This window comes from Macaca mulatta, chromosome 19, assembly GCF_049350105.2.
Source record: "Macaca mulatta isolate MMU2019108-1 chromosome 19, T2T-MMU8v2.0, whole genome shotgun sequence".
NCBI classification, from domain to species: Eukaryota; Metazoa; Chordata; class Mammalia; order Primates; family Cercopithecidae; genus Macaca; species Macaca mulatta.
The window spans coordinates 63,249,109-63,271,699 of record NC_133424.1 but is presented as its reverse complement, the minus strand read 5'-3'; the positions used below and the strand labels follow the sequence as shown (position 1 = coordinate 63,271,699).

Below are 22,591 nucleotides of genomic sequence, written 5' to 3'. Positions count from 1 at the left end.
GCCAAGATCGTGCCATTGCACTCCAGCCTGGGCAGCAAGAGCAAAACTCTGTCTCAAAGAAAAAAAAAAAAGACATGGGTGTACGTGTGCATGCACATGCACACGTGCACACACACACTAACGTGAGCTTTTGGACCCAATGTTCCAGATGCACACACTTGCACACAAGGTCTGAACATATAAGGTGGGAGCCTTAGTAAAGGTACACAGGAGAGAGATACTGATATGCAGTGTCAGGTTTGACTTTGAAGGGACATATCCTGAGTAGTCCCCCAAAACCAATTCGCAGACATGGGTCTATAGTATGGTGGTTGTATCCAAAAGTATGACCACCTGGGATCAAACATATTGGTTCTGAATCTTTGAGAAAATTATTTGACCTCAGTGTCTTTCCATTTCCTCATTTGTTCATGGGGGTTTTCTTTTTTTTTTTTTTTTTTTTGAGACGGAGTCTCGCTCTGTCGCCCAGGCTGGAGTACAGTGGCCGGATCTCAGCTCACTGCAAGCTCCGCCTTCCGGGTCTACGCCATTCTCCTGCCTCAGCCTCCTGAGTAGCTGGGACTACAGGCGCCCACCACCTCGCCCGGCTAGCTTTTTGTATTTTTTTTTAGTAGAGACGGGGTTTCACTGTGTTAGCCAGGATGGTCTCGATCTCCTGACCTCGTGATCCGCCCGTCTCGGCCTCCCAAAGTGCTGGGATTACAGGCTTGAGCCACCTCGCCCGGCCGGGGGTTTTCTTAAGACTTAAATAGAAAAATGTGTTTCTGTGTATATGCACATGTATGGGTGTGCATGATAACGGCTGGCACACAGTAATTGTAATGCATAGTAATAAATATCAGTTATTTTCATCAAGGACACATGACTTAGTTATAGTATATACATGTGGCTGTTCAGACTGTGAAAACAAACACGGCCAAAATCTGACATATGTGCAGACCCAGATAAAGTTAGTCAAGGCTAATACTGTGATTCATCCATAAAGCCACTTAGTGGTGATTCCAAGTTGTAGACAGCAACCCCAAGGGCCAGATATTCAAATACAGGCTCATAGATTAGATTCCAGGCAACTCCCAGACACACAGTTGGGCATTTATGGGGAAAGACATATTCTGGAGACACAGGCAGTTGGGACAAGAAAGATTTATCCTTCTCTAGATCGTCCCCCAAGTCAGACACTTGGTGTTGAAGGCTACTCATCAGTTTTCCCATATGGGGACATGGCTCACATGTGTGGGCAGGTAGTGGACAGTAGGGCCTTGCACACCCACCACATACACATGTGCGTGCACATACACACACACACACACGCACACAGAACTGCACTACTCATAAGTACCAAACATGGACTGTTCACAGTCAGAAGACCATGAGCCTCTACACAGGGAAACGTGGATATGTCCCCTCAACATCAAATCCACACATAAACAGACAGCAACAATAGGGCAGCAACAATAGGGGATATCCAGATCGGATCCCCATATTTTTCCTGCCATCATGGGGAACTGGGCCTGGAACACTGGTGAGGCTAGGGTAACAGATGTGGCAGACAAGGGGTGTGAGGAAGAAAGTATAAGCTTGTTTTGCAGGGAATTTTAGAGCATTTACATTATGATTCTGAGAGAAAATTCTCCATGGGCCTTTCATGTTTCTACATGTCTTCAAAGCAAAAAAAAAAAAAAAAAAAAATTGCTTTGGACTGTCAAGGATGTTTGGCTAGCAAGCAATCTTGCAAACGGTATTTTCAACAAAAGAGCTTTGATTACCGACCAGTGTAATAAAGATAATGTGTCCCTTCAAGCAGATTTGTTTAGTGTTCAGTACAATAAATATAATATGTTCCTCCAGAGCAGGTCTGTTTGTGGTCGGGATAACGAAGAACGTGTCTTCCTCTTGGACAAACATTAATAGTCCCCCTATAAGATTCAGGATTCCTAAGCTCGGGTTTCTCAGCTGTGGGTCAAAGCACCATGTGCACAGAATCCTCCTCCTAAACTTCTCCGATCATTCCTGTGGGACTTAGTGTCAAGGTGAACTGATGTGAACACAAAGTTCATGCTGCCTTCTGTGCTGTGAGTAATAAAGACCTTTGCCTTTGATCCAGAATCCAGTGTGTTCTGCCAGTATCCATAAAACTGTGGCAGGCTAATTTATTTGTTTGCAAATTGGCAAAATATCAGCCCCTTCAGAGTTTTTGACAAACAGTTGGGCACTAAGGCTGCACCTATCCAGCTAGAGATGGAAGGGTGGGAGGTAGGAGGGGCCCCAGCTGGGCACAGCCACATGACAGAAGAGGGACCAAGGCTAGGTTGAACTTTTCTGAGGGCAGCGTAAGCCATGCTGAAGTTGAACCTTCTTGGCCCTTGGAGTTAGGAGGGGCCCCGGTTGGGTGCAGCCAAATGACAGAAGAGGGAACAAGGCTGAGTTGAACTTTTCCAGCGGCAGTGTAAGTCAAGCTGAAACCAAACCTTCTTGGCCCTACACCCATCCTTCCAGACACAAATTCATCCCACCTGTGGCATAACAAATTTCCTTTCGCCATTTGTCTCTCCTCCTCCCTAACATGCTCTTCCTCTTGGATTCTCCCTCTTGGGAGAGTTCACTGCTTCCTCAGGCACCAGGATAGATGCCAAGTGCCCCACATCCTGCCAGACACTGGCCACATTCTATCTTCATTTTTAAATGGATGGAATCTTTTCTATCCTGGATCTTCATTTTTAAAGCCTCAGGCTACGTCCTCTAACTAGACCCTTCCCCCAGCCTCTTGACCATAATCAGAGTCTTCCCATATGTCTTCATTCCAACTTTTGGGATCCCTGCCCTTTCCAATTATGCCTTCACTTTAGTGGCAGACAGTATGTATGCTGACGATTTAGTTAGCACTGTAATTCAGCCACTCACACAATAAGATTCTAGGTTTGATTTTCAGAAATCTCAGCTCTGTGGCTACAGGAGATAAAGGTTTCTTTCAACATAGTCGTAGACATAGCAACTTTGGATTATTTCTTCAGTCTGAGATCTGGAAATTTAAAGTCCTGTGCTCATTCTTTTCTTTTTCCACTTTTGCCAACACAACTAGAAGCAATCATCCAATTTCATTATGCTTGTTACTTTAAAAAATATTCTAAAGTATCATATACGTGATCACCCTGGACATTGCCCCTTTATTTGATTAGGACTATCCAGTGGTGATACTTTGCATACCTCTATTGCCACAGCACACCATGGACTTTTATTTCTCTTTGTATTACTGAAAATAGAGCTACTGGTGCCTTTAAATTTATTCACATTACAGAACCAATTCCAAAAACTAGAAATGCCAGAACTAATTCAGAAAGCTCATCTTTGAGACTTCCTTCCTCTGGAAGAACTAGTAAAGTTTGTCTCAGACAGGATTTTTAGAGAAACAGAAAAAATAAGATGTACACACACAAATACACACATGCAAAGAGACAGACAAAAATGGAGACAGAAAGACAAGGACAAGAAGATGGAATCTGAGCTAATGGCAGAGACATGGAACCAGTAGAGAAGAGACACACTGTCTTCAGAGAGTGCTGACCAGGAAGGGGAAGAGCCTCCAGGACTGGATCAGGCGTCTGTCCCCAGGTCCCCATTCCTGACACTTCTCCTGCCACCCTGATATGGGTATAGCATCAGATTAGCTGGTTTGGCTGAAAAAACTGCTAACTTGGGAAAATGTCCCCGTCCATAGGAGCAGGACATCCCAGACTCAAGAATCTCATAAACCCACAAGCACTCTATCCTTTACCTCCCCACCACAGCCTCCTACCCTCCAGTTCAAGACCCCAAATCACCCCACATACTTTGCTCCCAACCCAACACCTGCTCCAGACAATGTCTCATGTCTTCTACCCTAATTCTTGGGGTTTGCCCTGCTTTCAGAGCAAAGTCTCCCCACAAGGAACAGCCACCAACCCATGACCCCATGGAATGGTCCAGAATCTCAGGCCCTTCTGTGTCCCTGGATCCCCAGCCCTGGTCCTCTGCCCCCAGGTCCCTTCAAACCCACAGCCCAGCTCCCTCTCTTAGCCCAGTCCCTGGCCCCTCCTGCCAAGCCTGCCTTCCCTGACCCAGCACTCCTTCTGCAGATACTGTGATTGCCATCCAGTCCCAGACTGTGGGAGGGTGGGAGTGTGAGAAGCATTCCCAACGCTGGCAGGGTCGCACCATTTCAGCAACTTCCAGTGCAGGGATGTCCTGGGGCACCCTCAGTGGGTGCTCACTGCTGCTCACTGCATCACCAGGTGAGTGGGAACCTGGGGTCTGGGCAGGGGTGTCTGTGCCCCACAGGGATAACAGTTGGGCATTTCCCCTCAGATGAGGCTGGGGACAGAGGGAGACAGGGAAGGTTCTGTTTCAGGTTGCAAGAACAGGCACTGGGGACCACCTTCCCCTGGGGGCTGCCTCGGTCTCTCACCATATCTCTGTCCATCTGGTCTCTCTGTGTCTCTTGGTATATGGCTCTGCTGTGTCTCTGTGTGGCTGTGTTTTGGTCCTTTATCTCCCTCTCTCTTCTCTGTCTCCTTGCCTCTGTGTCTCCCCATCTCTGTTTTTCTCTGCATCTCTCTTGGCCATCTGTCACTGTGTGTCTCCGTCCATCTCTCTGCCCATCTCTCTCTCTCTTTCTTGAGCCTCTGTCTCACCTCTCCCCCCCCCACCCCACCTGCCCATTGCCATCCTGAGCCTCTGCAGGAGGGAATAGAGGATCCCTGAGAATAGAGACTTTTTCCTATGTGGCCACACTTCCCAGTGCCCTGCAGTACCTACATACGTGAAAACCATTCACATATGCTTTTCCCACAATTTCTTCAGAAATCTCTGGTTTTCTTGGGTTTGTTTTGTTTGCTTTTTTGTTTTGTTTTTGAGATGGAATCTTGCTCTGTCACCCAGGCTGGAGTGCAGTGGTGCGATCTCGGCTCACTGCAACCTCTGCCTCCCAGCTTCAAACGATTCTCCTGCCTCAGCCTCCCGAGTACCTGGGATTACAGGCACGTGCCACCACACCCAGCTAATGTTTTTGTTTGTTTGTTTGTTTTTGTTTTTTGTTCTTTAGTAGAGACGGGGTTTCACCATCTCAGCCAAGATGGTCCCGACTTCGTGATCCGCCTGCCTCAGCCTCCCAAAATGCTGGGAATACAGGAGTGAGCCACTCTGCCTGGCCTCTGTTATTTTTATTTTATTTTTATTTTTTATTTTTTATTTTTTTGAGACGGAGTCTCGCTCTGTCGCCCAGGCTGGAGTGTAGTGGCCGGATCTCAGCTCACTGCAAGCTCCGCCTCCCGGGTTCGGGCCATTCTCCTGTCTCAGCCTCCTGAGTAGCTGGGACTACAGGCGCCCGCCACCTCGCCCGGCTAGTTTTTTGTATTTTTTAGTAGAGACGGGGTTTCACCGTGTTAGCCAGGATGGTCTCGATCTCCTGACCTAGTGATCCACCCGTCTCGGCCTCCCAAAGTGCTGGGATTACAGGCTTGAGCCACCGCGCCCGGCCTGTTATTTTTAAAGTACTCTCCTCTCTTTAGGTTTTACAGCTGCAGCCTGTTTTTCCAGAACTTCTCGCTTCATCTCCTACCCCACATGCGATAGGTTCCTCCTGAGAGAGGAGAGACAGAGAGAGAGAGAGAGAGAGAGAGAGAGAGAGAGAGAAGGGAAGTGAAGGACCAGAGGGCACAATTCCCTTTGTGATTGGAGATGGAGACAGGTTCACTGGATACAGATTTAGACAGAGGGTTGCATTGATATGTCAGAGACCTCAAAATAGACTTGTCCATTCAATATGTATGGTAGAATTATTGTCCTCAGAATCTGGAGCTCTAAGCCAAACTCAGCATGCTAGGGAAGGACACATATGTGACCACACAAGGTCATGGCCATACATACAGGCACAAGATGGTTTCCAGGCTTAGATACATATACAGTGTGCCTTAAGCAGAAATTCATGTGCACGTACATGTGGCTTATATAATAACAGCCCAAGTGATCACATGTGCATATAAATATGGACAGGCATGGGTGTAAGCACACACACACACACATACACATTCATAGACACAGATTTGGACATAAGAGCTCAAACCTAAATTCATAACCTCCAGTGTGGCTCTGGGTGTGCAAGGTCACATGGGTACACACTTGCACACAGCGTCTGGACGTACAAGGTTGGGTGCTTAATAAGATTACAAAGGGAAGAGACAGGGATACACACTCAGGGTCCCAGACACTGATTCACAGATATGAGTATGGTGGTTACACCCAGAGTCTGACCACCTGCATTCAAAAATATCAGCTTTGAGACTTTGAGAAAATTCTTTGATCTCACTGTGCCTCCATTTCATCTGCAAATTGGAGGTTGCTGTAAAGGTTAGATGGGTGGAAGATACACAGCATATAGTAAATGCTTAATAAATATTAGCATAAATAAATTTAATGTAAGATATAGGGATTTAGGCCGGGCGCGGTGGCTCAAGCCTGTAATCCCAGCACTTCGGGAGGCCGAGACGGGAGGATCACGAGGTCAGGAGATCGAGACCATCCTGGCTAACACGGTGAAACCCCCATCTCTACTAAAAAATACAAAAAACTAGCCGGACGTGGTGGCTGGCGCCTGTAGTCCCAGCTACTGGGGAGGCTGAGGCAGAAGAACGGCGTGAACCCGGGAGGTGGAGCTTGCAGTGAGCCAAGATCACACCACTGCACTCCAGCCTGGGCGACAGAGCGAGACTCTGTCTCAACAACAACAAAAAAAAGATATAGGGATTTAGGAACACGTATGTGTGGATATTCAGATTTGAGAGACAAATATGGCCCAAGTCATTCAGACATAATCACAGGACCGGATATGAGAGTCAAGGTCAACCCTGCGATTCATGCACAAGCCAGTGTGTGGTGGTTCAAAGTTACAGGCACAGACCCAGAGGCCAGGCATTCGGATATGGACCCAGTAGAGCAGATTGAGACATTTGAGACATTTAAAGAGACATTGTCTCTTTAAAAAATAAAAGCCAAAGGCTGGGCAGGTTTGCTAGCACCCCCTTATAAGACTGAGGATTCTGGAACTCAGGATCCTCTGCAGTGGCACAAACCACTTTGAGCACAAAATCCACCAATCCGCCTGGACTGCTCTGGTCACCCTATAGGACTCGGGCAAGGTGAACCCATATGTACATGAACCTCACGCTGCCGGCTGTGCCAAGTAAATCAAGTCCTTTGTTTCTGACCAGGTTCTGGTGTGTTCTGCCAATACTTTTTGGTTTTAAGTTAGTAAAATGTCAGCCCCTCAGAGTTCTTGACAAACACGTGGGCACTGAGGTTGCACCTGGGCAGCTGGAGATAGAGATAGGAGGGGATTCAGCTGGGTGTATCCACATGACAAAGGAAGGACCGGGGCTGGGGGTAACCACTGGTCCCTCCTTTGCGGGGAGTGTAAACTAGGGTGAAGCCGAACCTTCCTGGGCCCACCTGAATCTCTCCAGATACAAATTCATCCCAACTGCTGCGCAAAAACCTTCCTTTCACCACCCTTGTCTTTTCCCCTCCCCAACACGTTCTTCCTCTTGGTTTTCATATCTCACATCTCCAGATGATCTGTTGTTCCCTCAGACACTAGGACAGACCCTTGGGTGCACCACAGCCCATCAGACGCTAGCCACATCCCACCTAGCCCCTACATCTTCTCCAGCCCCAAAGACTCACCCGTAACCACACCCTCTATCTGGCCCCACTCCCAGCCTCCCACTCTGAATCCCAGCTTCCAGTCCAACCTCCCATGGACCCAGAGAGCAACCCAAGCCTAAAGCAAACCTAAGAAAATAAATAATAAAAATTATGGCAGAAATGGGTGAAATTTAAAACAAGTAACCTATAGAGAAAATCAACTAAAACAACTGTTTATTGTAAAAGATCGATAACATTGGTAATTCTCTAGCCAGGATGACAAAGACCAAAAAAACAGAAGATACATGTTAGAAAGATCAGAAGTGATAGCAGATGCATCATCCCTGAGACACTCAGAGGACAGTCATTGATAATAAAGCCTTGCCGGTTGAAAACGAACTGCTGCTGGTTGCCTTTATTCACAGATTTTGAGGTGGAAACAAAAAATTCACCAGGTCAGTGACTGCATATGAGGTACCAGGAGATGTGTTATTTGCTCAAGCTATGAAGCCACATGAACAGCTGTAATGAAATGCACTCCTGGTTATACTTAGGATAACCCTCTGTCATCCCTGAAGATCTCTCTGTTTTCATCATGGGCCACATAGGTGAACTGGATGTGAATGTAGTGGGAACCACCAACCCTGCGTCCTTCAGTCATTGACAGTGTCACCAACCTCCGTAATCCCTGTAGAAATGCAGTCTTGCTTTTGGTTTATGATTTCCCTAGGTGGGGGTAAGTCCTGGTGACTTCCACCTGGACTTGTCTGGTGTAACATCCCTCATCCACAGGTCTGGAAACCCATGTGGAAATTCTGTCACTTCCTCAGCATGCCTGTCCCAGTTATGCATTATTCTGTAATTGATGAAATACCCAAAGGCTAGGGTCAGGGACCCACGGGACCCACTGTGAGATGGGCCTCGGCCACAACTGCTGACCACCAGGCACTACACTGATTGTTGGACTACAGTCGTGTTTTGGGTCTCTTGTAATTAGTGTCAGTTAAGAACTAGGGTCCAATAATCACCAAAACATCTGAAAACTGACTCAAGTTTATGAATTGAACGATGGGCCAGGATTCTTTGCTTTTATGATTCAAATTATACTTCTCTTCACTGGACCCAATAAGTCTTCTGATTACATAGAAATAATTTAGTCTTTTCCTACCTATTTCTCTTCCAGGAACACCGTGATCAATTAGCCAGCACCACAGGTCTCTGAAGTCAGACTATCATGATTACTGTGTTGACTGTGCTGTCCATTGCAATAACCATGCCCACATTTTGGTGAAATTAGCATCACTTGGCCCCAACCATCTTGGTATCCAAGTATCCTCACTGAATTGAGATTTCCTGCTTCAGTGTCAGCCATTCCCACATAATTTCTGACCTACACAGATGAGGGATCATACAGCTCTTCAAGGACGCTGGTACTCCCCTCACAAATTCATTTCTCCTGTTGTAGTGAAAAGTGCGCCCTCTGGAGCCTCCCAGGGTTGGTGTGCAGGTCATAATGATGAATGTATGATCAAGTTCCCATCACCCAAAGCCTTTAAATCCCTCGTGCCCTGTACACCAGGGCAGGTCTAGCACTTCTTCATTTAGTGTATGCCGTCCATTCATGCAACCACCTCAGGACTCCTGGGTTCTCTGCCTGGTTGAGCTCCTGCATGCTGCCTCCTTGGGGAGGAGAGGGAGAGGACCCATGGGTCAATGGAATCTGTGCAGTTGTGACACATTAGGTGCTTAATAAACAGTAGCTGTGATGTTAACCACAAGGGGACGCTGTCTTCCTGTTTGCCTGTGTCTCTCTGTGTGTCTCCAACTACCTTGTTTTTCCTCTTCCCAATTTTGTCACTGTCTATCTCAGATTCTATCTCCTCTGCTGTTTCTCCATCTCTGGTTTTCTCTTTGTGTTCTTGTGGCAGTTTCTTTTTTAAAGCCCCACCTCTGTCTTGGATGAAACATAATCCTCGTTCACTACACACACTATTCATTGGTATGAATATGCCATTTATTTTTCCATTATCCTATAGATAAACATTTGGGTGGTTTCTGGTTTGAGGATGCTATGAACTTTCTTGTATGAGGATTTTTATGAAAATATGAAGTGTTTCTAGGGGGTATATTTCTAAGATTGATACTGATAGGTCATGCATACATTCAGCTGCAACACATACTGCTAAATCATTTTCTAAAATGAGGATACCAACTTATACTCCCTTAAGCAATGTATGAGAATGTTGCATTGTCTAAAAAAGGCTATTGATACACACTGCCAAACTGTTGGAATGAATTTATATTCTAGTTCTACATTCTTTTCCTTCAATATTTCTAATATCCTTTCTCTCCAGGGCTTTGTCAATGACAATTCTAGTTTTCTTTTTTGTCTCGTAGCCTTTCCTTCTTTTGACTCAGTCACACTCTATGGATTCTATTGATCTGAGATTGTTCGGATATTTTAAATTCCATAAAACCTACCTTCAGTCTGGGCACGGTGGCTCATGCCTGTAATCAATCCCAGCACTTTGGGATGCCAAGGCAGGCAGATCACCTGAGGTCGGGAGTTCGAGACCAGTCTGACCAACATGGAGAACCCCCGTCTCTACTAAAACTGCAAAAATTAGCCAGGTGTGGTGGTGCGCACCTGTAATCCCAGCTACTAGGGAGGCTGAGGCAGGAGAATCGCTTGAACTGGGAGGCAAGGGTTGCAGTGAGCCGAGATCGTGCCATTGCTCTCCAGCCTGGGTGACAAGAGCAAAACTCTGTCTCAAAAAAATAATAATAAATAAAAAATAAATAAATAAATAAATAACCTGCCTTCAGTGTTTAGTCATGTGTTTCCTCCTCTCCTATTTTTTTCTCTTCCTGAGTTTTTAGTGTCAGTATCTACACTTCCAGCACTCACATCGTTCAGTATTTCTTTGACATTTTTCTTTCTCTGTCCTTCAATCTGGTCTAAAATGTCACTATTGCGTTCTTCACCGCTATCAAATTCTATTAATCCATTTTTTTTTACTTTTTTCAACTATTATATTTTTCCTACCTAATATTTCTGACCTACTTTTTCTCATATTTTATGTATGTTAGCCTTGCTCTATATTCCTAGTATCTTTTTTTATCTTTCAGCATGCTTATTAAGTTAACTTCTGATTCAATATAAAATCAATCGGGTTTCTTTCAAATAGTTCATCATTGCAGAGATAATTCCATGGGCTATTCAATCACAAAACCAAACCAGTCCCACAGGTGCACTCATTATCCCCTGTCTTTCCCTGACCCCCTGTACATTACTAAATATCCATTTACAATTACACAGTATAAGGTCAGAAAACAAGATTCAATTTTATTTGCTGCCTCAGTATATCTGTAACCAGGAGTGCCACAAAATCTCCTACTCTTGCCAGACATGTCCCACACCCACTGGAAAAGGCTCCCACCTGGCTACTTCCTCCATCAGCTGAGTCAGCTGCATCCACAAGGTTGTCAGTCTAATGAGTCTCACTACCTGCCAGTCTCAAAACTTAGTAACGCAAGACCATGACACTCCCCCATGGAAATCAGAGTTCACCCCACCCTCTTGTTACTCTAAAGCCTGCCTCTCACAGTCCTTGCTTCTTCATGCCAATCCTGAGCGCATCCCCCATGTCATCCTGCATGGTGTGCAGTGTCCTCCTGCTCTAGGCTGTGAATCTCTGTGGCTAAGAAACTGTTGATCTCATATCTCCAGTGCTATGTGTGGGGTGTTCAACCATCTTCATAACCCCAGGGTGGGAATTCCTCCCTCACCGATGGTGTGAAAAGAAGGCAAATAAAACAATGATTGAATGCTCTTTGAGTTCAGTGTCATTCCTCTATTTTCCCCTATTTCTGGATTCTTCTTTGTAGGGATAGCTCCATAGATCACCTGATCACAAGACCACACCAAATCCCCAGGGGGGTTTCCTTATCCTCTCCCTTTCCCTCACCCCCTCCACAGTAAAAGGTTGACGCAGCAGCCCTGCAGTGCTCAAAACCTGTACATTCCAAGTAAAGGGCTCATCCTTGAATAACTCCTGGGAGATGATATTTGATTCCTTGGACTGTTCTGCCCAAGTGCCTTGGTATACTTGGGGCCTTGGGCCATGCCAGACGCTTCATGCTAAAAATGGGATTTGTGATGCATGCCTGTTTTTGTACATCTGGGACTCTGGGCCGTGCTGTATCTGTTTGAACTCTAGGGAACCTCAGGTCTGAGGACTTAAGGTCAGTTATTCAAGTACTCCATACTCATCCTACAGACCCCCAGTAAAAACCCTGGACACTAAGGATCAGGTGAGCTTCCTTAGTTGGGATTACTTCATACATATTATCATGTATCCTTGCAGGGAGAATTATGTGCTGTCCCTAAGACTCTACTTGGAGAGAATAACTGTCAGATATGCCCTCCATCCAAAGGGAAAGGCCCCCACCTGGCCAGTTCCTTTATCAGCTGGATCAGCTACACTCCACAAGGTCCTCAGCCTAATAGCTTTGACTTCCTGACAGTCTGAAAACTTAGTAAAGCCAAGTTGCTCATCTTCGTAACTGCAAGTTTTCCTCTGTTTTCTCCACACTGTAATCTATACGTCTGTTTTGTTTGCTGATTTCAATAGGTATCCTATCGATGTAACAAACCATAATAAACCACGGCATGATGCCTCTTTACTTCTGGAAGTCCTGCTAGGAAATCATGAAATCTGATGGTGGCTGGGGGACCTGAACACACCTCCTGTAATTAATCAGCTTCCAGTTTCTCCCCTTAGTCCCTCCTTCAACAACACAGGAGGACCCTCCCCTTCTTTCTGCTCACGGTCTTCTCTAGGCTTCCCAGTGCTCCCAGGACAGAGTGGGTTACGTTTTCAGTGTCATCCTTGCTGTGCGCGTGCCTCATACATTGTGCCTCCAGCTTATGTTCAGTGATCTGTAGAAAGTGTCCACCTTGTGTCACTGTCCGCTCTTCCAGGGTGGGCCCCACCCCTCCCGTCTCTGTACCCCACAGACAACACGGTCATCCGCGTCCTTGTGTGTGTCCTCACTGAAACTGAGTGAGAAGTCTCCAGACACAGCCAGTGTTCCGAAGGAGAGGATGAAATTACACAAATCTCAGAAACACTGGCCTACACCTGTGTCTGCCCATTCCTTTTCCTAGCGGCCCTGGAATCCACACCAGAGAGCACAGGTCAGTAGGACTCAGGAGGCTCAAGCTTTGGCCAGGTGACTTCCAAGCTTCAGGTGTCCAGCATCCAGAAAGGCCAAGTGATGCCAGAACGTGAGGTGGACTTAAATCTACTAGAGGTAGGGGTAGGACGGGGGCACTCGGGGGTTGGCTGCGATGGTGTCCTTGATCCACTTCCAGTAATGCACCACCTTGGTGTACACAGCAGGCTTTTCAGGCAGGGCACAAGGCTCAGGGCCCCATGACATGATACCCTGAAGCACACCATTACAGACAAGGGGACCCCCAGAATCACCCTAAAGGTAAAGGGGGAGAGACACAGTGAGAAAGATTGGCCCCAATATATGCCTAGGCAACTCCATCCCTCAGAACTGTGCAGGTAGATGACTGAGAGCAATTCCCCAGCTCTCAGGGACAGAGAGAAATGTCTCCAGAACCCACTCCCACAAGAGTATGGGCAGGGAGTCCAACAGAGGGAACAAGGCTCCAGTCCTGGCCTATGGGGAAGGGACTTCAGGATCCAGCTCCTGCACAGGGGGCAGGGTCCAGGAGGACAGTCCCTGCAGACAGGTCAGTGGGAGGAGGAGCAGGAGCATCTGCAGGTGCATCACAGGGTCCACCTCTCCAGGACTACTCTCTGACTAGATGTCCCCTCTCCAGGGCATCTGGGAGCCACGGAAGGCCACAGGCAGGGCTGGCCATGGTCAGTTCAGTGATCACAATGACCCACTGGGGCCAGGTGGAGAATGGAGTGGAGGGGAGAGACTGAGGGCCAGGAGACTGAGGGAGGCTGGGTGAGGGCCCCAGTGGGGACAAGGCCTGGAGCCACCCCAGGTCATCCTCATCATCACTTCCCCAGCACCCCGGCTGCCCTCCCTCCCTGCACTCTGATCCCACAGGGAGGCCAGCAGCAGCCTCTGGACACCTGAGCCAGGCCCTTTCCCGCTTCCGTCCAGCACCATCCCTAGCTCCTGACTCCTCTGAGGAAAAGCAGTGGCCTCCTGCGGCCCAGGGGAGGCCCTCCAGAAGGGGCCCTCTCTTCCCCGTGTGAGGCCATCTCACCCCTTATCTCTCACTCCAGCCATGCAGACCCCTCGCTGCTCCTCACACCCTCCAGGCCCCTCCTCCCAGGCCTGGGCAGGTGCTGCTCCCTCTGCTCCCCCAGGTGCCGCAGGGCTCTGCCTTCCCCTGCGGCAGGTGTTTGCTCACTCCTACCTTCTGCAGGATGTCCCCTCCCAGTCACACTCACCACCCCTCCTCCCTGCCCCAAAGCCCGATCACTTCCTGACAGCCTCCAGCATTTCCACGTCGTGATCCCCGTCCCTGCCCCTCACCAGCATGGGGGCTGCTCTCTGTTCAGCTGTCTGTTCACTGCTGCTTCCCAGGGCCTATGGCAATGCTGGTCACGCAGCAGGTGCCCAGTAAGCATGTGCTCAACACAGGAATGGGAGAATTATGCTGTGAGAATCACCTGTTGCGTTGAGGGAGTCAGGGAAGGGGGGAGGAGGGTGGCAGATGAGGCATGGGGAGGGGGCGTGGCTACAACTGGGGAGCAGGGGAGGCAGATGTCTGGTTGGTTTTCAGATCCCAGCCCAGAATTAAGGTCTCCACTCACCTTTCCCCTCCAGATGTTGGGAGTAAGGATGACTCACCCCACAAGTGTCTTTACCACCTGTCCAGAGCCCAGCACACAACATGAACGCTGTCACCTTCTCAGAGTAAGCTCCGGCACACATGTCATTGGACAGGAGATGGAGGTTCACACACTGAAGACTCTTTGGGCGCAGGACTACGGGTCAGAGCAAAAACTGAGCTGTGGCCGGACCCCACCTGGTTCTTTGGCCCCACTTCCCCAGACCCAGGCACCTGGGCTCCCAGCTACACCGTCTGGCCCAGGCGTACACTCCTTTGGTTGGATGCTGCCCCAGCCTGAGGCATAGCAGGTGGTCCCCAGTGCTGGCTCCTGGGTGGGCAGGCCCAGGACCTTCACAGCGTCTGTGATCTTGGCAGGCTCCGACAGGCGGAGCAGCATGAGGTCGTGGCTGGAGTCTTCATCCGGTCTAAGGCTTCGACGCTTCAGAAGGCTCATATTGTAGAGCGGGTGTGGGAAGCTGTGGCTGACAGGGGCCCTCTGGCCGGTGTCTTCAGGCTCAAACAGGTTGTGCCGACCCAGCCAGACCTGGCTATTCCTGGGGAGGAAGGGGGTGGATGCATGAGGAGAGAGAAAATGGGGAAAGGTAGATGGGGCAGGGGAGGATAAGGGAGACTCCAAAGGGGAGAAAAAGAAACAGTGAGAAAAACAGGGGTGGGGGAGACAAGTCGTGGTGAAATACAGACAGTGAATTAGAGAACAGGAGTGTGATTGTGTGAGAGGCAGACACAGAAACTGAGAGAAACGAAGTGGAAAAGAGAGAGCACAAAAAGGCAGAGGAATGACAAAAGCAGAGGGGAGAACAGTGAGAATTAGGATGGGCAAAGAAAAGACAGAGACAGTGAGAAACAGACACGGGCAAGAGGAAGGGAGAAGGAACAGAACCAGGAAGGGAGTGAGAGATGGACAAATGAGAAAAGGACACAGGAAGTCAGAGAGAGCAGGAGAAACAGCAGAGAGGAACCCAGAGGTGATACAGTGTGGGAGAGAAAAAGGAGGGAGGCCACGGAGGCACCTGAGGGGTGTGGGGTAGCAGAGGGAGGAGGAGAGGCATGAGGGAGGCTCACCTGAAGCTGGGGCTCAGGGCCGCATCCTCCCTTCTTTCTCCAGCTCCTTTCCCCTTCTTTCGCTTTTGTTTTTGTTCATTTTTGTTGTTGTTGTTTATTTTTTTCTGAGATGGAATCTTGCTCTGTCACCAGCTGGAGTGCAGTGGCACGATCTCGGCTCACTGCAACCTCTGCCTCCCAGGTTCAAGCGATTCTCTTGCCTCAGCCTCCCTAGTAACTGGGATTACAGGCATGCACCACCACGCCTGGCTACTTTTTGTATTTTTAGTAGAGATGGGGTTTCGCCATGTTGGCCAGGCTGGTCTCGAACTCCTGACCTCAGGTGATCCACCCATCTTGGCCTATCCAAGTGCTGGGATTACAGGTGTGGGCCACTGTGCCCAGCCACCTTCCCCCTCCTTTCTTGTTTCTCCTTCTCCTTCCTCCCTCCTCAATTGCGCACCCAGCTGCAGCTGAAACCAGCCTTTCCTGTGTCTCCCCAGGATGGAAGGATGTCCTGGAGAGAGTGCTGTGCAGTGACAGGCACCCCCCCCTCACACACACACACACACACACACACTGAGCTTAAAGCCCTTCCTTTTTCGGGGTGCTCCCCACCCACTGTCACAGGCCCATCTGGGTGTATTCAGTAGTGATGAGGAAGGGCTGAGGCAGAGACCCAGGAGAAAGACAGGCAAAGAGATGGAGGGTGAGACACAAGGTGACAGAGATGGCTGCAGAGAGATCCAGAGACACACGGAGATGGGGGAGACACCAAGACAGGGAGACAGAAAAAAGAGAGGGAGATAGAGACCAAAACACATACAGACACAACCATACAGACACCAAGAGACACGGTGAGATCAGACACAGAGAGACACAGGCTGCCATGGGGAGGGTGGTCCAGCCCCAGCCCTGCCTCCCAGTGCAACCTGGGCCAGGACTTTCCCTCTCTCCTTTAGTCTGAAGTCTCACCTAAGAAGCGACCCTGGGGGAAGTATCCAGCTGTTATTCCTGTGGGACACAGACATTCCCTCCCCAGATTCCAGGATCCTACTTACTTCTTTAGACAATGGGCAGCTGTGAGCACCCACTGGGGGTGCACCAGGACACCCCCACAGTGTGCCCATCCATGACTGTACACAGCCGCCTGCCAGGGTTGGGAATGCTTCTCGCACTCCCAGCCTCCCACAATCCGAGCCTGGATGAGGGGCCCGGCACCTGCAGAGGGGTGCTGGGTCAGGGGGATCAGACTCAGAAGAATTGGATAGGGGAGGGAGCTGAGCTGTGGGTTTGAAGAGATATGGGGGCAGAGGACCAGGACTGGGAGTCCAGGACACAAGCAAGGGGTCCTGGGAGGGCTGGGAATTCTGTAGCTATTCCCTGCGTTGGCAGGTTGGTGGCTGGACCAGGTGGGGAGACTTCACGCTCTGAGAGCAGAGCTGACCTGAGATCAGAGTAGGGGACATGGGACAGCATCTGGAGCAGGCATCGGGTTGGGGGTTGGGTCATTTGGAGTGATTTGGGGTCTTACACTGGGAGAAGGGAAACTGTGGTGGAAGCTGTGGGTTCTAAGAGAATAAGGGGTTCCAGAAACCAGGGATAAGTGCCCAGTGGAGAGGTTTAGTTGCTGGGAGAGGAAGGTTTGGGACGGTTTGCCATGTCCAAGGTTAAGCAAACCGTTCTGTCTGGGTTGTTTCTCGCTTTGTTTTGTTTTGTTTTTGAGGTTTTGAAAAGGGTGCAGATTTAGGGCATCAGAGAACTGGCCGTTGTGGTTGGGGATGTGGTTGGGGGTGCTCGTATTTTTCCCATGGAAAAGGCTGGCCATTGAATGAAGAGCCTGGGGCAAAGAGTCAGGGAAGGAGCAGTTTTCAGAGCCCCAGTGCCAGACTGGGGGTGGGGGCAGCATTTGTTGTCTTAGGCCAGATAGCCTTGGGGGAAGAAGGAAGTGTCCGGTGGAATCCGGTGGAATCTCCGTTTCCTGGGACAAGGCTGGGAAGCCAGGTGTCAAGGGCCAGGGCACAGGGTTGAATGCTCACAGCTGAACGGGACAAGTCAGCAGACTGTGGTAGGACTGAGGGGCTCAGGAGGCGGCCCGATGATAGGGTCCAAGGAACCAATGGCATGGAGAGAGGTCCTTGAAAGGTTTTGAGCCCCATAAAGAGAAACACAGAGATGCCCAGGAACTTGCTCTTTAGTAAAGCGGCTGGGAGCAGGGATTTGGCTGGGCAATGGGGAGAAAGGTCTGAGGTAAGTGGGAGGGAGCGGGGACCTAGTGTGGGCATGAGGACTACTGCCGTGTGGAGGAGTCAGGGGCACATTGTCTGGGATGAACTGTGGGCTGAAGGGACGAGGCCGGGGCGCTGGGTGGGAGGGAAAGGGCTTCAGCATAAGAGTCAGAACCCGCCCCCTTTCCTTTATCCGTCCATCTCACCAGTGCACCCCACAGACAAGGCGATGAAGAGAACCAGGACCCACATGTTGACACAGATGTCCACAGCCAGGCGGTGAGCTTGGGGCTGGGGAGCCTCCCTATAAAGCCCTATAAAGGGCTTTATTCTCCAGGACCCCGCCCCAGCCCTGCAGGCACCTAGATGTTGATCAAGGCCCTTCCTATGAGGCTGGAGGCTGGACAACCCCCTCCCATACCCAGAGCTGTGGAAGGGGAGGGACAGCCAGCACTTGCTGTTCCACACAATACTAGATAAGTCTGGAGGCATTCCCAGGGTGTGAGGCCAGATTGGGCAGGGCCTATGGATCATGGAGACATAACCTAGGGGACAAAGCCAGAGAAGGCAGGCTCAGGATGAAAAGCAACAGGGGTTGGGATGATCACTGATTCTTTTTTAAAAAAAAAAAGAGATTCTGAGACAGAGTCTCACTCTGTTGCCCAGGCTGGAGTGCAGTGGCTTGATCACAGTTCACTGTAGCCTTGAACTCCCAGACTCAACCGATTCTCCTGTCTCAGCCTCCAGGATAGCTGAGACCACAAGCATGCATCACCACATCCAGCTAATCTTTAATCTTTTGTAGAGAGAGAGTGTGGCTATGTTGCCTAGGTTGGTCTCCAACTCCTGGGCTCAAGCGATCCTCCCACTTTGGCCTCCCAAAGTGATGGGATTACAGGCGTGAGCCACCACGGCCAGCCCCGATCATTGATTTTCAATACAAAGTCTCATGTGCCTAAGTCCCAAGTACTTCCTTTGCACCCCAAGACCTAATATGCCCTGAAATATCAGAACCATGGGATTGTGAGACCTTCTGGTCCCTATACCAGTCTAGGTCCAGAAGCTGGAGCTCCAACTCACCATGTTCCTGAAATAGAAGCTTCGGCATTCAGTGCTCTCTGATTCTTGCACTTCCACACTCAGAAAATAGTTCCCCACATATATTTCTCCTCTCATCATAAAACCTTGTGATACCATTGGAGATTGGATTCTCCAATCCAGAAATACGAGTCTCCCAGGCCAAGTTCTCTATTATTTCGAAATCTAATGTCCACTAAACAATATGGGGTTCCAGTGGCTCTTCACCCCTCATTCTCCACACCTGTGCACTCTATTTGTACAACGGGGATTCCTGTTGACCTGCCCTCCTAGGTCAGAATTGTCCTCATGCAAAATCCAATGCCTGCTTCTCACTGAAATGTCTAGCTATCAGGAGCCAGGTTTATACACTCCAAGATTAAGTTGCAAGCCAGGCACGGTGAATGGCTCATGCCAGCAATCCCAGTGCTCTGGGAGGTCAAGGCTGAAGAGTCACTTGAAGTCAGAAGTTCAAGATTAGCCAGGGCAACAAAGTGAGACCCTATCTCTAACAAAAAAATTTTTTTAATTAGCCAGGTTTGGTGGCAAGCACCTGTAGCCCCATCTACTCAGGAGGCTGAAGCAGGAGGATCCCTTAAGTCCAGGAGGTCAAGAGTGGTTCTGTGAGCTATGATCACACCATTGCACTCCAGCCTGAGTGCCAGAGCAAAAGACCCAGACTATGTCTAAAAAAAAAAAAAAAAAAAAAGAATTTGGGTGGAATTGAAAAAATCTCATTTTGGTGTCTCAGAAAAGAATCAAGAATAAGAGTCCTGGTGTTAATTCTTGTTATAAGAGTCCACTGTTAACTCTACAAGATTTCTTAGATTTTGGAAAACAGAAAATGTGATTTCATCCGTTCAATAAAGCCAGAGCAGCTTACACTGATCCACACCCAGCTATGGTAAGAGAATTGCTTGAACCAGGGAGGCAGAGGTTGCAGTGAGTGATATCATACCATTGCACACCAGCCTGGGAGACAGAGGGAGGCTCCATCTCAAAAATTAAAAAAATAATAATAAATAAATAAATAAATAAGGAGACCATTTTACACTCCCTCAGGCGATGTATGACAATAGGGTATTATCTAGAAAACGCTACAGGTGCACACTACCAAGCTGTTGGGATGAATTTATATTCTAGGTTCCACCTTCTTTCCTTCCAATATTTCTGCCATCCTTTCTCTCTAGGACTTTTAACAGTTAAGCTTTGCCAATGAAATTTCTAACTGTCTTCTGGCTTCTTGGCTTTTCCATCTTCCTCTTCAATGGCACGGTATGTATCCTTTGATCTGAGGTCTTTCAAATATTTTAAAATCCATCAGATATGTCTCTACTAATTTACTCTCATACTTCCTCCTTTCCTATTGCTTTCTCCTCCTGAGACTTTAATGTCATTGACTGTACTTCCAGCACTCACGTGGTTTAGCAGTTCCTTAAAATTTTTCTGTCTCTGTCCTTCAATCTGGTCTAAAAAGTCCCTATTATGTTCTTCACCTCTTTTCCATTCTGCTACTCATGCCTGATTTTTTTTTTTTTTTTTTTACTTTTTTCAACTATTATATTTTTCCTACCTAATATTTCACCTTGGTCCTATTTTATATATTGTCTCATTCAATGTACCTAATGTCTTCTCTAATCTCTTTTAGCATGCTAATTAGATTAACTTGTAGTTAAATACAACAGCAATTGGATTTGTAAAAACAATTCCTATGCAACCATAAAAAAGAATGAGATCAGGTCCTTTGCAGGAACATGGATGAAGCTGGAAGCTGTTATCCTCAGCAAACTAACACAGGAACAGAAAACCAAACACCGCATGTTCTCACTTATAAGTGGGAGCTGAACAATGAGAACACATGGGCACAGGGAGGGGAACAACACACACTGAGGCCTGTTGTGGGAGTAGGGGAGAGGGAGAGTGTCAGCAAAAACAGCTAATGCATGCTGGGCTTAATACCTAGGTCATGGGTTGATAGGTGGACCATGGTACACGTTTACCTACGTAACAAAGCTGCACATCCTGCACGTGTAGCCCGGAACTTAAAAAATAAAATAAAATAAAATAAAATGTAAAATAAAATAAAAAACAGTCCCATGTCGCAGGAAGAGCTCCAAGGCCCCCTGGATCACAAGCCCAAACCAGACCTGAAGAAAATTTCCTCCTCCCCTCCTTTCCCTCACCCCCTGTGCAGAATCAAATATAGCTTCATACTGAAGCAGTATAAAGTCAGAAAATAAGATTCCATTTTATTTGCTGCCTCAGTACTTGTAACTGAAAGGATCTCCAAGGTATATCCCCCACCCCCACAATGGGAAAGGCCCCCACCTGGCTACTTCCTTTATCAGTCAGGGCAGCCGCCCTCCACAAGGTCCTCACTCTGATGGTTTTTTTTTTTTTTTTTTTTTTTTTTTTTTGAGACGGAGTCTCACTATGTCGCCCAGGCTGGAGTGCAGTGGCCGCATCTCAGCTCACTGCAAGCTCCGCCTCCCGGGTTTTTACGCCATTCTCCTGCCTCAGCCTCCCGAGTAGCCAGGACTACAGGCGCCCACCACCTCGCCCGGCTAGTTTTTTGTATTTTTTAGTAGAGACGGGGTTTCACCGTGTTAGCCAGGATGGTCTCGAACTCCTGACCTCGTGATCCGCCCGTCTCGGCCTCCCAAAGTGCTGGGATTACAGGCTTGAGCCACCGCACCCGGCCACTCTGATGGGTTTTATTCCCTGCCAGCTTGAAAAATTTGTAACAAAACCATCACATTCCCCCACGGGAACCAGAGTTCACCCTGCCCTCTTGTTACAACAAAGTCCACCTCCCACAGTCCTTGCTGCTTCAAGCCAATCCTGAGTGAAATTCCCGTGTCATCCTGCCTGGTGTACAGTGTCCTCCTGCCCTAGGCTGTGAAGCTCTGTGGCTAAGAAACTCTTGTCAATCTATCTCCAGTGCTATGTGTTAGGTGTTCAGACATCTTCATAACCTCAGGGTGGGAATTCCTCACACCAATGACGTGAAGAGAAGACAAATAAGCCAATCACTGTATCCCCTTTGAGTTCCGTGTGCTTCCTTGACTTTCCCCTATTTCTGAATTCCTCCTTCTTGGGATAGCCCCATGGTTCACTTGACAACAAGACAGAACCAGATCCCCAGGCAGTTTCCTCATCTTCTCCCTTTCCTCACTCCCCGTACAGTAAAAGTTTGACTCAGAAGCCCTGCACTGCTCAAAGCCTGAACCTTCCAAGTACAGGGCTCACCCTTGGATAACTCCTGGGAGATGACATTTAATCGCTTGGAATATTCGGCCCAAGTGCTTTGGTATACCTGGGGCCTCAGGCCGTGCCAGATGATTCATGCTAACCATGTGATTCATGATGAATGCCTGTTCTTATACATCTGAGGCTCTGGGCCATGCTGTATCTGTTTGAACTCTGGGGAACCTCAGGTCTGAGAAGTTAAGGTCAGCTATTCCAGTACTCCGTGCCTATCCTACAGACCCCCAATAAAAACTCTGGACACTAAGGCTCAGGTGAGCTTCCTTAGTTGGAAATACTTCATACACACGGTCACACATCACTTCTGTGTGATTTAGGTGCTGTCCACAACACCCCACTAGGAGAAAACAACTGAAACTTTTTCCCTGTTTTCTCCACACCCCCACCTAGATGCCTGTTTCCTTTGCTGATTTCAGTGTGTCTCCTGTCAATATAACAAACCAGAATAAAC

The 22,591-nt window shown here is 48.5% G+C and overlaps 1 protein-coding gene across 3 annotated transcripts; it reads right to left on the bottom strand.

The window, feature by feature from the left end:
* Positions 1 to 10,995: 10,995 nt before the first annotated feature.
* Positions 10,996 to 18,083, bottom strand: LOC719436 (kallikrein-2). Of its 3 annotated transcripts, none has more exons than XM_015124676.3 (5): positions 18,003 to 18,083; positions 16,544 to 16,789; positions 14,774 to 15,060; positions 14,524 to 14,660; positions 10,996 to 13,167 (listed from the first exon to the last, which is right to left on the bottom strand). In XM_015124676.3, exons 2-5 carry the CDS (start codon positions 16,696 to 16,698, stop codon positions 12,985 to 12,987), a joined length of 762 nt encoding a protein of 253 aa, XP_014980162.3. In that variant the 5' UTR covers positions 16,699 to 16,789; positions 18,003 to 18,083; the 3' UTR covers positions 10,996 to 12,984. The 3 variants fall into 3 exon arrangements, with proteins under 3 accessions (XP_014980162.3, XP_014980163.3, XP_014980161.3); XM_015124677.3 differs by having other exon boundaries at positions 14,487 to 14,660; positions 16,630 to 16,789; XM_015124675.3 differs by having other exon boundaries at positions 16,630 to 16,789.
* Positions 18,084 to 22,591: the final 4,508 nt, after the last annotated feature.